A 16,780-nucleotide genomic window follows, 5' to 3' on the forward strand; every position below is an offset into this window, starting at 1 on the left:
CCAAACACCTCTTAGCGTTGAAGATCAGTTTTAAAATATTCAAATGTGGAGCTTGAGTTACAGCTCGGTGGTGAGCACTTATCTAGCCTGTGGACGTTCTAGGTTTGATTCTGAGGACCAGCTTATGTCAGTCACAAATGGCTTCCTGAGGGCTGCATATGCGCACTGCTCACAGAAGGAACAATGAACTGAACCATAGGACTGTGGGGAAGCCAGGGAGGCCTCCTCGCCACCTCAGTGCACAGGCACTGAGAGTGTATGTCAAGGTGATCCTTCGAAGGCTCTCACGGATCAAGGTCTTGGGCCAAATGGATTTAACCAGCTTCTATGGTATGGTATTTTAAGATTTGTTTGTTTATTTTATGTGTATGTGTGTGTGCGTGCCTGGGTATATTCACGAGCACCATGTGCATGCAGAACCAGAAAGGAGCATCAAATCCCCTGGAACTGAAGTTACAGGTAGCTGTGAGCTGTCCAGTGTGGGTGCCAGCAACAGAACCCAGGTCCTCTCTAAAGGCGGTGCATGCATGCTCTCTCTCTCTCTCTTTTTTTTTTTTTTTTTTTTTTTTTTTTTTTTTTTTTTTGGTTTTTCAAGACAGGGTTTCTCTGTATAGCCCTGGCTGTCCTGGAACTCACTCTGTAGACCAGGCTGGCCTCAAACTCAGAAGTCTGCCTGCCTCTGTCTCCCAAGTGCTGGGATTACAGGTGTGCACCACCACTGCCTGGTTCGGTACATGCTCTTAAACACAAAGTCATTTCCCCAGCTCGTCTACCTGTAATCCTTGGAAAATAAGAATCAGTTCTGGATCCTCTATTCTCTTTTTGAGGGAGAACTAATTCTGCCCGCATTGTAGAAAGCAGTCACCCCTCACCTCCCTGGGAAGGGTGCAGCTGATCCTTAGAGCAGGATTGGGTGCTTAAGCCGCAGGGGTCCTAAATATAATAATAATTCTTTAGGTAAGAGTGAGTATTGTAGAAACGGAAGCAAACTGAATACAAATGGGATCGGGGACTCCTGTCTTTGAAGGGCATGTCTAAGATCTCGGGGGAGGGTGCACAGGGGAAGCAAGCTTCGCCTGAGCAGGCAGTTGCCCCTTGTGTAAGGAGAACCCGTCTCATACACAAACGTTCATCAGAGGAAAAAACACAGAAGGAGTTGTAATGAGGTCGCATCAGAACTCTGCCAGGCAGTGGTAGCCTTTAATCCTAGCACTTGGGAGGCGGAGGCAGGCGGATTTCTGAGTTTGAGACCAGCCTGGTCTACAGAGTGAGTTCCAGGCCAGCCGGGGTTACATAGAGAGACCCTGTCTCTAAAAACCAAAAAAAAAAAAAAAAGCCCCAAAGAAACAAATAAAATTAAAAAGAAAAGAAAAATGGTGCTATCCAGTGAGAGCAGACTGTACTCTTCTCTCCAATTTTAGCTCTGCCACCTTAATACTTGTGGTTCTTTAGACATTCATAAATTCAACCTAAAGACCTCAGCTGTGAAGAGTAGATACTGTATTTCATATGTAGCTTATAGGGTTTGTGTGGACAAGATTTGTGTACAGAGAGCAGAAAATAGCATGGTCTACTTGCAAATAGTCGTTGTGAAGCCCCCATACCAAATGTTATTTTCATTCTGTTATTCCTACTATGTAAGAGTCGTGGAGACCAGGGAGTGCTTTTTTTTCTGGACTAGGAACACAGAAAAAATTATTTTTTATAAAGTCATTTAATGAACGAATGAGTACTCTTGTGGATAATATTCAGAACCCTCAAACTAAGCAATAAAATCAATCTCTCAACTTGTTGCCCGTTCTCTGATTCTTGGGGCGATTGGGCTACGGGCAGCTCTGAGTTAGTGGCAATCAGTTGGTATCATGGTACAGAAGGAAGCCTGTGAATATGGAGTCGTTGACATTATCTGCATAGACGCCATTGTGGTCCCCATCCCCATACACCTGGAGCCAGACTTGGTCCCCCACCTCCAGGTGGAGCAGCACAGAGCCAGAGGCCTGGTCCACGTTCTTTTCCTGATACTGGTCGTAGGTGAAGAGCATGGCTTTGTCCTTCTTGAAGAGGCTCACCTTCACGTCCTTCATGTACACCGTGATGTGGTAGGAGAAGTAGTAGAGTCCTGGAATGTTGCAGTAGAATTTGCCGGTGCTGCCATCATAGTGGTTCTGTTGGTTGTAGAAGATCTTAGTAAAGCGAATGGGAACATTGGGGACAGTGACGCGGGTCTCCAGCCCCACGCTGAATGCTGAACGATAGACATAAGCGGCCTCCCCGGGTTCTCCTTTCCGGCCTGGGATTCCGGGAAAGCCCCGGGGTCCTTCAGCTCCTGTCATTCCAGCATCTCCTGTCTCACCCTTAGGACCAAGAAGACCTAGAAAGTGAGAAGAATTCTGTGAATGGTGGGAACAGAGCTGCCCAGACTGCTTCCAGAACCTCTACTCACAATCCAAACCAGAAAAGACATCATCTCCACTTCCCTCACTCTCCACGGCCCAGAAGGTTCTCCAAGGCCCAGATAAGTTCATCTCCAACCTTATTTTTCAAAGCTTTTATGGGTGAATTAAAAGATGAATGAGCAGATGGATGATGGATATTTAGAACTTTCGAGCGAGATAATACATCCTTGTTCATCGTTCTCTGGTTGACATGTGAATGATTTGCTCTGGTAGAAGCTCTGGATTGTTAGTGGTCAGTCGGGGTCAGTAGATGCCCTGAATATGATTTATCCATTTATTCATTCATCTGTTTATCTATTCATCTCATGCCTTTCCATATGTCCCAAGGCACAACAGATTTCCAGAAAGCAATCTCCCGTAAGTATCCACATAGTCACTCTACCAGCTCTTCGTGCACTGACTAACCAACCACTGTGCTGCCTTCTAGCCCTCTGTCCAGATGTCCTCCCTCTTCTACCCTCTGGAACCATCCTTCTGAGGCATGGCTCAAGCCCTACCTCCTCAGATTAGCCTCACTGCTAATCTGCATCCTCATTGAGCACACCCTTTCTGGAGCCTATGCCTTCAGCATCTATACACATTCAGATGAGCATGTTGCATGTTGGAAGACATTTTCTCTCAGTAACCACTACCCAGAGTCTTGTCTGGTGTAAACAATTATTTAAATCCCAGCCCGGGCTTTCTACCCCACCTTTGGTTATTGAGTTCTCAGATGAAAGGCACAGTCACAGCCTTTATATTTACAACAAGCTTTAAACAACACAAGAGCTGGGTAGATACCTACCCTCTGTGCTATTAGAACCAATTTCCTGCTGATAACCCCGAGTTATTACTTCCAATGTTTCATCTGGGCAGCTCTTCTCTCCAGTCAGGCAGCGTTCAGGGCCACGCTCTCTTGACTCTTACCCCATGGCTACTTCCTTGACCCTCATTCTCCTTCTCCTCTTCTTCCTCTTCCTCTTCTTCTTCCTCCTCCTCCTCCTCTTCCTCCTCCTCCTCCAAACCCAAGCCCAGGAAACCTAAGCTCTACCTATGTGTCTTCTGCCCAGCTACTAGCTGTTGGCATCTTCATTTACCAATCAGAAATAACTTGGGGGCAGAGTCACTCAGCATCTTACAGGCAGACTCTCTCATTTCTGGGGCACAGTCTTGAGGTCCCAAATCAGCATAGAATACAAGCAGCATGAGGCCAACCTGCTACACTTGTCTCCTTGACTGAGCCAAGGCGCTGAGTGCTTCAGAAGTGCATGAAAGGTGCTTCGAATGCCAATGGATAAAGGAAGACTGACGGAGAAAACACGGATAGGAATACATTGGTAGGATGGAAGGGGTAGGCAGAGATTAGGAGATGCAGATCGAGTGAAGTCATGGATACGTCAGTGGGTACCATCTAGTCCCACTCAAGGAGGACAGTGCAAGCTCTAGGATGCTTATGAACTACAAAAAAAAGAAAAAGAAAGGTTTTGCCTCTTGCCTGTGTCTGTGTGTAGGCCTCAGTTAATCACTGGAATCACTTACCCTGCAAAGACCCCACTTCTGTCCAGGACTCTTCTACATACCTGGATCTCCTTTCTCTCCCTTTTCTCCAGGAGTGCCATCTCTGCCATCACGGCCTGGTGTCCCGTTGTGGCCAGGGTGTCCTGGGATGCCTGCCATCCAACCTGCACACGTTCCCTTGGGTGGAGGGACCAAAGTAGGAGCTAGGTCTTCAGTTGCAGCCACCTCCTCGGCATGACTGGGCAGGATTAAAAGGCACAGGAGAGCTTGCAACAGTAGCATCCTGAGCCCTGAAATTGTCAGGTGAATAGTCATGGGAATGGCAGACTCACACGGCACATCCAATCAAGACCTGTGTCACGTCCTATCTATCCAGGTGGAATCCACTGCAAAGATCTACATCTGCATTCTCGCCTCTCCCAGAGAGCCTTCAGAGGCCACCCAGGCCTCACTCACCCAGGAGGCCTTCACTCAGGGTCTTAGTTAGGGTTTAACTGCTATGAAAAGACACCATGACCAAGGCAACTCTTATAAGAACAACAACATTTAGTTGGGGCTGGCTTACAAGTTCAAAGGTTCAGTCCATTATCATCAAGATGGGAACATGGCAGCATCCAGGCAGGCATGGTGCAGGGGGAGTTCTACATCTTCATCTGAAGGATGCTAGTGGAATACTGGCTTCCAAGCAGGTAGGACTCAGGTGTTAAAGCCCACACCCACAGTGACACACCTACTCTAACAAGGCCACACCTCCTAATAGTGCCACTTCCTGGGCCACCCATATACAAACCACCACACTCAGACATTCTTCCCTGAAATCTGCAATGAGTATCAAACCTCCTGTATTCAGTCTCCTTTCAGCCTCAGAATTGTAAATCCACGGGTGGCAGGGATAGCCTCATTCCAGTCTCCCCCTCCTGAGTGCAGGACCACACACCCGGAATATTCCAGAATCCCATCCTGGTCTCTGTATTTACTTCACTCAGCTCTGAACAGCTCTCCACGCCCAGGCTCCTCTTCTTTCCCTCACTTTCATCTACACATATGTGCACTTGTGAGCACGTCACTCACACACACATTCACACACACACACACTTAAACACACACGTTTTCATATACACATATGTGCACTTGTGAGCACTTCACTCACATACACATTCATACACACTCACACACGTTTTCATATACACATATGTGCACTTGTGAGCACTTCACACACATACACACATGTTTTCATATACACATATGCACTTGTGAGCACTTCACTCACACACACATTCACACACACTCACACACATTCACACACACTCACATACATTCACACACACACATTTTCATATGCACATATGTGCACAGTGAGCACTTCACTCATACACACTCACATACACTTATACATACACGTTTTCATATACACATGTGCATTTGTGACCACTTCACTCACACACACACACATTCACACACACACGTTTTCATATACACATATGTGCACGGTGAGCACTTCACTCACACACACATTCACACACACACTTATATACACACATTTTCATATACACATATGTGCACTTGTGAGCACTTCACTCACACACACATTCACACACACACACACACACACACACGTTTTCATATACACATATGTGCACTTGTGACCACTTCACTCACACACACATTCACACACACACACGTTTTCATATACACATATGTGCACAGTGAGCACTTCACTCACACACACATTCACATACACACACATTTCCATATACACATATGTGCACTTGTGACCATTTCACTCACACACACATTCACACACACACACTTATACACTCATATGTTTTCATATACACATGTGCACTTGTGAGCACTTCACTCTCACACACACACACACACACATGCACGCATGTGCACGCGCACACACAGAAACTCTTTGGGGATTACAGGGGAAAAGCAACTCTAATTCCAAAGAATCTGTTTATTCTTTAAAATGGCAGAAATCATTCTTCACCTAAAGCTCTTCTCCTCTGTTTCAGTCTTGTCATTTTCTTACTTTTATAATCATTTAAAATATATGCATAGCCAGTCTAGAGAGTGGATATGGCCAAAATATTTGTAATTGTTTTAAACTTGGCTTATTTTTTAGCTTATTTACACTTCAAAATATTTTATAATGTGCAACAAATGATATATTGATTTAAAAATAATCAATCACAAATCAAAACAACCCTGAGATTTCACCTCACACCATTCAGAATGGCTAGGATTAAAAACTCAGGTTGGCGAGGATGTGGAGACAGAGGAACACTCCTCTACTGCTGGTGGGGTTGCAAATTGGTACAACCACTTTGGAAATCAGTCTGGCGGTTCCTCAGAAAACTGGGCACGCCACTTCCAGAGGACCCTGCTATACCATTCCTGGGCATATACCCAGAGGATTCCCCAGCATATAATAAGGATACATGCTCCACTGTGTTCATAGAAGCCCTATGTATAATAGCCAGAAGCTGGAAAGAACCCAGATGTCCCTCAACGGGAGAATGGATACAAAAAATGTGGTAAATATACACAATGGAGTACTTATTCAGCCTTTAGAAACAATGAATTCATGAAATTCTTAGACAAATGGATGGAGCTGGAGAACTTCATACTAAGTGAGGTAACCCGATCTCAAAAGATCAATCATGGTATGCACTCACTAATAAGTGGATATTAGCCTAGAAAATTGGAATACCCAGGACATAATCCACATATCAAATGATGTCCAAGAAGAACGGAGGAGTGGCCCCTGGTTCTGGAAAGGCTCAGTGCAGCAGTATAGGGCAAAACCAGAACAGGGAACTGGGAAGGGGTGGATGGGAGGACAGGGGGAGGGAAGAGGGCTTATGTGACTATTGGGGAGTGGGGAGCCAGGAAAGGGGAAATCATCTGAAATGTAAATAAAAAATATATCAAATAAAAAATAATCAATCGAAGCTGTCCTCCGGCAGGCATCTTTTCTAAAAACTTATCTTTCTATTATGATATGTTCCCAGATATAAATTATTGGGCTCAGAAATCTAAACTTTTTGTCCTTTTGGGTTTTTGAGGCAAGGTTTCTCTATTGTAGCCTTGGCTACCCTGGAACTTGCTCTGTAGTCCAGGCTGACCTAGAACTCAGAGATCTACCTGCCTCTGTCTCCCAAGTACAGGAATTAAAGGTATATGCCCCTATACCCTAATTAACCTTTTTAAAAAAGACTTATTTTGTTTTTACTTATGTGTGTGTGTGTATGTGTGTGTGAGTGTGTGTGTGTGTGACTGTGTCTGTGTGTGTGATTGTGTATGTGAATGTGTGTGAGTGACTGTGTCTATGTGTGTGATTGTGTATGTGAGTGTGTGTGTGTGTGTTACTTGTGTACAGGGGCCGTGGGAGCGAGAAGAGAATGACAGATGCCCTAGAGCTGAAGTACCGGTCAGTTGTGTGCTGACCACTTTCAGCGCTGGGGACTGAACTCCAATCCTCTGAAAGAGTAACATTCTCTCTAAACTACTGAGCCCTCTCTCAGCCCCTTTTAAAATCATGTAATATACATACCAACATCACAAGACGCCCAAGAGAACCTTGGGTGAACCTTGGGTGAACTTTGGGTGCTGCCACCCTAGAGAACATGAGTGTATGCACACAAAGACCTGTCTCAGGCTGAGGGTATCGCTCTGTAGCAGGGCAGTGCCCTCGCATGTACAAGGACCTGGGTTCCTTCCTAGCATAGCAAAGAAAAAATAAGCAGGCCTAGCTGAGTTCCTTGTGGCAGCTTTGGGTATTCTCAGTTTTAAGAAGTGTATTGCTAGCCAAACAGAGTGGCACACGCCTTGAATCCCAACACTTGGGAGGCAGAGGCAAGCGGATCTTTGTGAATTTGAAACCAGCCTGGTCTGAAAAGTGAATTCGACAGAGTGATATGGATTTTCTGTCTCAAAAAAACAAAAACAAAACAAAAGCAAAAGGAAACAGCTGTTTTAGCTGTTAAATTTAGTGAGCAAAATAAATGGTTTTCATCCTTCAGTCACTAGTACATTCATTGTACGTTTTATTGAAAGGGCTGTTTTTTAAGTTCCTCATTAAGCACCTGTATAAGTATTCTCTGTCGGTTAACTTACTGGGGTCACAAAGTGTTTCTTCTGCACTGTTGTGTCTTTGATATGCTTGATTTGAGGGGTTTTTTGGGGGGGACACTATTTTGAGAATGAGTTTCACGGAACACAGTCAATCGCCAGAGACACGGTCACTGGGTTTAAAATGACCTCGAAGTTGTGATGTCCTCATTGCCCCCTGCCACATGAAGCACAGACTTTGCTTTAAGTTTTATCCTTTTTTAATATAGAGTCTTTGTATGCAGCCCAGATTGGCCTCAACCTCGGGGCACTCCTCCCGCCTTGGCCTCCCTGAAACTGGGATTACTTGGGTGTACCAGCACGTACAGCTCCTGTGATGTTCGGCTGGTTTTATGTGGAGTTTATTGTCCCCTCATCCACAGTGCTGAGACTCAACCCAGGTCTCTCTACTCATCCCTACTAGGCAACTGCTCTGCCACTGAGCGACACCTGTCCCTTATTAACATCTCTGCAAGCAATTGTGTGAGCGCGGGTCACCGTTCCGTCTTCTTACAGCCCACTGTGTGACTTACCGTTTGAGTGCAGATCCTCCTTCCGTCTGTCGACCTTCATTTCCAGACAGACAGTCTGTCATTTATGGGCTCAGCATTGTGGATATTTTCCTTCACTCCAAGCAATAAATGGCTCTTATTCCCGGAAGGATTTGGCAATACCTTTTCACTCTATATATTTATTATCACTCTTCACTGTACCTGTGACTTTTTTAGTGGTGCTGTAAACCGTGGCATAAGATCATTTTAAATACCTTTGATTAAAGTCATCTTTGCCCTCCCTGTTGCCTTGGCGCATTATTCTCTAAATACCCAAGTCTATTTCAACCTTACAAGAATTGGAACTGGCAGGTGTGAGGAGGAGAGGTCCAGAAACAACTGCCCGAGCTCTGCTCGGAGAGCAGGAGTCTGCCCCGGACTGGCCCATGGCGTCTCTGAGGGCCTCTGTCACCATCTACTGAATCTGGAGAGATCAGGAACCGAGGCTCAGCAACATAAAATTGTTACAAATAAAATGAAGCAAAGCTTAGGTCTGGAGTAAACAAATAGACAGGGTAGAGAAGACCAGACGAATGTCCCCAAGTGCTCCTCTCGTAATTAAAAAGAATGCTTGGAACATTTTTTATTATAGTTAGTTAGTTAGTCAGTCAGTCTAACTACTGTTTGGTTGCTTGGTTTATTAGTGTGTGCGTGTGATGTGTGCGCGTGTGATGTGTGTGTGTGTGTGTGTGTGTGTGTGGTATATGTGTGTGTATGCAGTGTGTGGCGTGGTGTGTGAGTGTGTGGTGTGTAGTGGGTGTGTGGTGTGTAGTGGTGTATGTGTGTGTGCTAGTGGTGTATGTGTGTGTGCATGTGGTATGGTGTGTATGTGTGTGTGGTATGGGGCATGATGTTGGGTGTGTGTGTGTGTGTGTGTGTGGTGTGGAGCATGGTGTTGGGTGTGTGTGTGTGGTGTGTAGTGGTGTATGTGGTGTGATGTATGTGTGTGTGCTGTGGTGTGTGGCATGGTGTGTGTGTGTGTGTAGTGTGTAGTGGTATAGTTGTGTATATGTGGTGTGATGTATGTAGGGGCGTGGTGTGTGGTGTGGTGTGTGGCGTGGTGTGGGGTGTGTGTGTATGTGTGTGTGGTGTGTAGTAGAGTACATGTGTGTGCATGTGATGTGGTGTATGTATGTGTGGGGGGTATGGTGTGGTGTGTGGCATGGTGTGGGGTGTATGTGTGTACATATGTGGCGTGTGTGTGTATGTGTGTGGTGTAGTGGTGTACATGTGTGTATGTGGTATGATGTATGTGTGTGTTGTGGTGTGTGGTGTGGTGTGGGATGTATGTGTGTGGTGTGTGTGGTGTGTAGTGGTGTATGTGTGTATGTGGGGTGAGTGGTATGTAGTGGTGTATGTGTGTGTGGGGGGGTGCATGTGTTGTGGTGTGTGTGTGTGTGGTGTGGTATGTGTGTGGTGTGTGTGGTGTGAGTGGTGTATGTGTGTATATGTGGTATGTGAGTTGTGGTGTGTGATGTGGTGTGTGTATATGTGTTGTGGTGTGTAGTAGTGTATGTGTGTGTGGTGTGATGTATGTGTGTGTGTGTGTGCGCACACACGCGCACGCGTGTGTACTCACAGAGGTCAGAGAACACCTTGTTGGAGTCAGTTCTCTCCTTCCACCCACCAGGTCCTGGGGAATGAACTCAGGTTATTATTCAGCATCTTTACCCACTGAGCCATCTTGCCCGCCTTGCTCTGAGACTTCTAAGATTTCGTCTGTCTTATGTCAACTCTGCCCTTCTTCTTACAGCTCCAGCCATCATATTCCTGAGAACTTCAACTCAAGAATCTAAGAAGCAACAATCTTTTCCCTGGGGAAATAAGAAAAACACCAGAATGCTTGAAATAATGTAGGCAGTTAAGGAGGACCCCAAAGATGAAGGGTGGCTCAAGACTTATCCCTAATGCTGGGAAGGAAGGAAAAGTCAGACCTCTAGAGTTTTCCGGTTCCCCCTCTCTACTGAAAAACCAATAACCTTTCTCATCTAAGGACACATTTTTCCCCCACACCTCCGTGTTCTCAATGCTTTCACTACTTACAGGAATAGTTGTTCTGGGATTCCCCAAGAGGCATAGGATGGAAGTACTAAATACTGCATATCCTTAGCTGTTCTTTTTTTAAGATTTATTTTTATTTTTTAATTATTTAGATATTCCTAGGGGTATGCACCTATACACAGGCACCCACGGAGGGCAGAAGATATTGGATTCCCTGGAACTAAGTTACAGACAGTTGTGAACCAGGTCCTTTGTAAAATTTCCTCTGCACATAATGTTAACTGCTGAGCTCTCTCCAGGCCCTAAGCATTTGGCTGATAAGGACAGATCCTGATTGAAGGTTTCACTTTCACCTAGTTCTGGATGTAAAGTCAGCTATGGATAGCCATGAGGGACAACACAGAATGCCTAGGGTTTGTTGTTGTTGTTGTTGTTGTTTAATTCAACATTGTTTCTGTTCTTTATGTAGACAAAGCAGTTGTTGCACTTTGATTTTGAAAGACTTCTATTTCTACAGGGAAACACTACTGAATGGAACCAAGTGCCGGAGATAAACCAGTAGCAAGAACATGTTACAAAAGAAATGCTTTGGGTAGGCTTTGAACGTAGACGGCAAGAATCCAGCATAAAGCTTTACACTTGGAAAGCTTCGTCCCACCGTCTCATTGGATGATCACAGACGTTTTGTAGACAATATGGGGGTCCTCAAGGAGACACACACTCGGGTCCAAATAATCAGTTCTCGCCCTTCCACCCCTATCTGCCTCCCTGATTTTATGCTCTTTGCCTAGAAATGTGATTTCACAATATTATCCTAAGACCGGGTTGGCAGAAAGTGTGGAGTATTTTATAAACTTACAAAATACTGTACACGTTCATGAGAAAGGGGAAGCAAACAAATATTAATGCATCACCCACTCTGGACAGCTGCTGAGTTTCACTCCACCCACACAGCCTCAAGAGGGAGACCGACAGCTGAGACATCTGTGAGTCAGAAAGGCTTGGTCATTTCTGCCAAAATAGGAAACAAACAGGTGGGAGCAGGAGTGGTGGTGCACACCTTTCGTCCCGGCACTTGGAAGGCAGGGGCAGGCTGAGCAGTGTGAGTTTGAGGCCAGCCTGGTCTATAGAGAGTCCAGAACGGGCAGGGCTCTGCTATCTGATATACAGAGAAACCCTGTCTCAAAATTAAATTAAAAAATAAGTAAGCATGTCATCCAATGACCCACTCTGGCCTTCCTAGCAGTTGCACAGAGGAATGGCTGCAGTGTTCCGGGGCCACAGTATAGTGAAGGAGATTGACACTCCTCTGTGACCTGCCGGCATCGCAGCAGCAACATCAGAATCTTGTGACATTTGAGACTGGGGTTTCCTCTGAGACTGGCAGAGATTAGGCTACAAAGAAAGAAGAGGTCCCAGCTGGTAAAGACCACAACGCAAAGAGACATGCCAGACCCAAAGCAACTCCAGGACCCTCCCATCCCTGCCTGTAGAGGCAGGACGGCTGAGAGCATTTCCTACATCCTCAAGGAAGCGCTCTGTGTGCTCGAAGCCTGGATTGCCGGTTGTTTTCACCTTCATGAGACTTCAAGGAGGGGGAAGAACGGTACAAGAGAGAAGTCGACAGAGTAAGAAGATGAGCCTCAAGAGACTTCCAGTGCCAGGAGCCATTCTCACAGAGATCTCAAAACCCCCTCCTCCCAGCCATTTCCAGCTTGCTTTCTCTGGGCTACCTTTAGAAGGAAATGTACTAGTTTAAAGATTAGCCAAGTAAGCTAGATGGTCAGTACGTACAGAGCTCACCCGAGTGGGCTCAAACAAACGAAGCTCACCTGTGGTTAGGTTACCATAGCAACTCCTTTCCACTTTACCTCCTCATGACCGAAATATGATGCCAAGTTCCTACTGCACCTGCCAAATCTTCGCTGAGACCCTGAGAGACAATTCTGAGAAACTGTTCCTGAGATATGATGCTAGCCCCCTGAGATTGTTCCCTGAATACAATGACTTTCCCCCTTCAGCCCTCCCCACACCTGCTTGCTTGCCTTTATACGCCTTGTGTGAAAATTAAAGTTTGACAGCTTGATCAGAATACTGACTTGCTGTCCTCCTCTTTCTGTTTCTTGCCCCCCCACCCCCTTCCTAGCTCCAGGAACCCTGTTGACTGTCCTGTGGGTCAGGACATTCCAGCTTACAAACCAGCCTGGCCTGCATCTGCCTCTAAGATCACCCTCAGAACTCGGGCCCAGGATCCTAACCTGCTCAGTGGGGTCATGTAAGATGAGGAACTGGAGAGAACTGCGGGCCTGTGTACCAGAGGCTTTCCACAGAGATCTCTGGCCCTGTTGGTGAGACTCCTCTGTTATGTCCCAGTTGCTCCACATTGCCCTGCACTGAGTTGGGCCTAGCCAGTGAGGACTGCAGGCAAACTTCAGGTGGCATTTCGGGAGAGCAGACCTCTTCCCAAGCAGCGGTGTTACAGCTCTTATGATGGAAGCTCTCAGAGACTAAGTAGTTCTCACACACCTTCATTCCTTCCAAATAGGTTTCTTATATACAGTTTAGGGTGGGTCTGGGTCTGACAGCAGGTACTTCTCATTGGCTTTGTCTGACAGCTTGGAAATAGCTTATCTGCATGTGGAAGGGCTTTGTACTGCTATGGCCACATAGCTCTCTAAGAGGAGTTGTGGGAAGCCAGGGGCCCAATGGGGCATGGCCAAATGCCTGGTTCCTTGCCAGTAATCACCTGCTGGGTCACTGAGGTTTTTAGCCTGAGCTTGACCAGGGACCAGGCTACCTATGCAGAGAACATTTATGACATATGACAATTCTGTAGAGTAGCATTTGCATAAGATACTTCATTTTGGTTATTTTTTTTGTTTGTTTTATGAGATGGGGATACACACACACACACACAATTTTAAGTGCTTGGGAGTTGGCTCTGTAGATTAATGCTTTCTGCAAAAGGGTGAGGACCTGAATTTAGAACCCCAGAACGTATGTAAAAAGCTGTCACCTTTGACCCTGACACTCTGACACTGGGGTAGGGGATATCAGAGACAAGACTTTCCCCAGAGATCAATGACCTCACTCTGGCCTTCTTCATCAATCTCTAGGTTCTGTGAGATACCTTGTCTCAAAAGATATGATGGAGATTAAGAAAGGCACCTCATATGGAGAGATCCCTCTGGCTTCCACATGCACATGCATACAAGATCACATATACAAGGCAAGAAGCGAGCCCTGTGCCTCTTAAGATTCCTCAAGACACAGGGAGAGAGTCATCAAGGATTTCTCATTAAGCCCTGGGAACTGAACTGCTCCAAGAACCAAGCCGCACTCTCATGCCCCTCTGGCCTGCTCCGACTGCCTCTTGCTCCCAGAATGACTCTGGCCTAACTCTCTGCTGTCCTTTTTAATGACGTCACAGTGGGTAAGATGGTGCTACTCTTGCGAGGCTTGATTCAAAACCCATTCTCAGCATGCACTTGCTCCCTGCCCTGGGGAGCCAGTGAGGCAGGTGGCTCTCTGTGAGTTCAGTGAGAGCCTGGTCTTTGTAAATTCCAAACCAGTCAGGTCAGGAATAGAGAGAGAGACCCCCGTCTCAAAAACAAAATTTCTTCAGACGAGGCACTTATGTGCCATGACACACAAGAGGCTGCCTTGGCTTCCAAACCCCTCCCTCCTTCATCTCCTCTACCTCCATGGTTCCAATGCTGTGTTCATGGAGCAAGAATTGGGTGCAACAAAGACCAAGCAGGTGCAGTGCCTCTGTCAGAAACTATCTTTCAAAATAGGGCATTCTGTCCAGATTGCCACTAATTTCCAGGTTCTCACCACTTTGTGTCACCCGAGCCCCTAAAATGTCTCTATGCAGACAGATGTCCCCCGACTCCTTTGACCACACCCATGTTTTTACTCAGTCCTGACAGTTCCACAGCACATATCTGCTGAGTAGAACTAAGTGACAGAGACGGATCCTACAGTCTGAGGTCTGACCTCAACTGGGCTTCCTCGTGCTGCCTCTCTGCCTGCTTCTCCTGTCACTGTAACTCATACAGCTGAGACGCAATAGATCTCACTTTCCAGCAGAGTCTCATCTGCAGATAGATCCTCCTACCTCACTAACTCCAGGTTCTTTTGCAGTGGGCACCACGCCATCAAATGAGCGGGGCAAACTTCAGGTTCAAGCACGTGACCCGGAAGGTTATTGGCTCTTTCTTGGAGCTTTGAAGAATTAAAGAAAAGCCCCCAAAGTTTATCTGTGTCAACCATGATCTGAGTTTTCTCTACATCTATCATACTACTGCAGAGAGCAAAATCTGAACACAGCCCAAACAGGATTGGGCATTCATACCCACCCAGCCAGGAATTCAGAACTGTTCTTACCTTTTGGTGTAGTCAGAGCCACCGGCAATCAGACAGAAATGAGAAGAACTCGTGAATCTGGCGCTCATGGGGACAGGCAGACCCAGTCTCACCATTGGCCGGCCCAGTTAGGCCCAGTAGCCAATGAGCAGGCTCCTTGCTCCTGGCAGCTGCCCTAAGATTCCTCCCTAGGGAACCTGGTTTACTCCGCCTTGGATCTGGAAGGCCAAGTAGAGCTTCTGTCAAGCCCTCCTGTTCCCAGGCTTTGGCCACACTCTGCCAGAGCAACAGATAGGGCAAGGGTAAGGGCAAGAACAAAAACAGCTTACTTCTGAATGCAATAAAAAATATCCTCAAGTAAAATGAACTGTTCAGGGGTCAGGAGCCCTCCTCCTGAGTCAACGACACTAATTCTCACGTGGTACTCCTGCACTTTCTTTGTAACTTATTGTGAAGCTGTGTGGTTCAGACATTAATATTTCAGTAAGAATGAAAAGGGGCTGCACTAGAATAAGAAATAGAGGGGCTGGAGGCATGGCTCAGCAGTGAAGAGTGCTGGCTGCTCTTCCATAGGTCCTGAGTTCAATTCCCAGCACCCACATAAACCCATGGGTGCCTTCTTCTGGTGTGCAAATGTGCATAAAATACCCATATGCATAAATAAACAAATCTTTTAGAAATAGAGGGTGTCCTCCACTTGCTAGACTGGATCCCATACTGAGAAAAGACCATGTATATGAATTCTGAGAGCTGTTGTACAGGAAGGTTCCCCATGTGGTGTGAGGCCAGTTCAAGGCCCTTAGCAATTCCAAATTCTACTACGGTCCCTACATAATTCAAGCCCAGTGTCACAGAACACTTACCTTGACATTGGAGCACCATGTTTTAAGATTTTTCTTGTTCCAAGTTTCAAGCTAATGTTTTGAAACTAATTTTGTATGAATAGATAAACCTCGATTTCCAGACCCCCTGAAAAGATCAGAGCTGGTTCTCAGGAGCACAAAGATGGTGAATTAAATCGTGAATCCAGAACGAGCTCAGGATGCCAGCAGCAGCTTCGATAAGACCCTCAGAAACAGATCGCTCCCAGGCAAAGGCTGGGCAAGCCTGTGCTACCTCCACCTGCCACGCTCCACTGTCCACGCAGAGCCTAAGAATCCAGCCTTTACTAGTGGAAAGGACCAGCAGTGTCAACCCATCAAGGAAGCAGAGTCAAAATATGATCTTCCATCCTGTTTTCCTATTAATGCACAGATATTTCTAGAGAAATCACATTAGGCTATGAAGATTAAAGACACGAGCTCATTTCCAAGGGCTGTTAGGTATGACTGTATGGCTCTGGAAATTTCCCAGGGAAATTCTATGAATCAGAAGAGAGAGAAGAACTACAGCAACTCAAAGCTGTATCACTCCATATCTGTATCTTAGCATTTTGCTAACTTATTGTGTGTGTGTGCGTGCGTGCCTGTGTGCGTGTGTACGTGTGTTGCTGTTGCATTTTCTTTCTTATTTTGTATGTGTGTGTTACTGTCTTTTGCTTCTTACCGGAATGCAAACATGCTAGAGCAAGAGCTTTACCTATTTGAGGTTACGTTCCCTAGGCCCTAGGCTGAGTAGAATCTTATACAAAGTAAGTAACAACCAATGTTGTTCTAATCAAGGAATAGACGATGGCTGTGTTCAGTCTTCCCATGGAGATAGCTGTGGCTGTCTCCCACTTAATGAGGAAGCCAGGGTCCAGTAAGAGTGAGAGGAACAAAGCTAGATCTCTCTACCACAAGGGGCAAG

At 46.1% G+C, this 16,780-nt stretch overlaps 1 protein-coding gene across 1 annotated transcript; it reads right to left on the reverse strand.

Moving 5' to 3' along the window:
- Positions 1-1,696: 1,696 nt before the first annotated feature.
- Positions 1,697-15,076, reverse strand: Adipoq (adiponectin, C1Q and collagen domain containing). The gene is made up of 3 exons (XM_052158400.1): positions 15,014-15,076; positions 4,016-4,243; positions 1,697-2,371 (listed from the first exon to the last, which is right to left on the reverse strand). Exons 2-3 carry the CDS (start codon positions 4,233-4,235, stop codon positions 1,851-1,853), a joined length of 741 nt encoding a protein of 246 aa, XP_052014360.1. The 5' UTR covers positions 4,236-4,243; positions 15,014-15,076; the 3' UTR covers positions 1,697-1,850.
- Positions 15,077-16,780: the final 1,704 nt, after the last annotated feature.

The sequence above is a fragment of the Apodemus sylvaticus genome, chromosome 15 (assembly GCF_947179515.1).
Source record: "Apodemus sylvaticus chromosome 15, mApoSyl1.1, whole genome shotgun sequence".
NCBI classification, from domain to species: Eukaryota; Metazoa; Chordata; class Mammalia; order Rodentia; family Muridae; genus Apodemus; species Apodemus sylvaticus.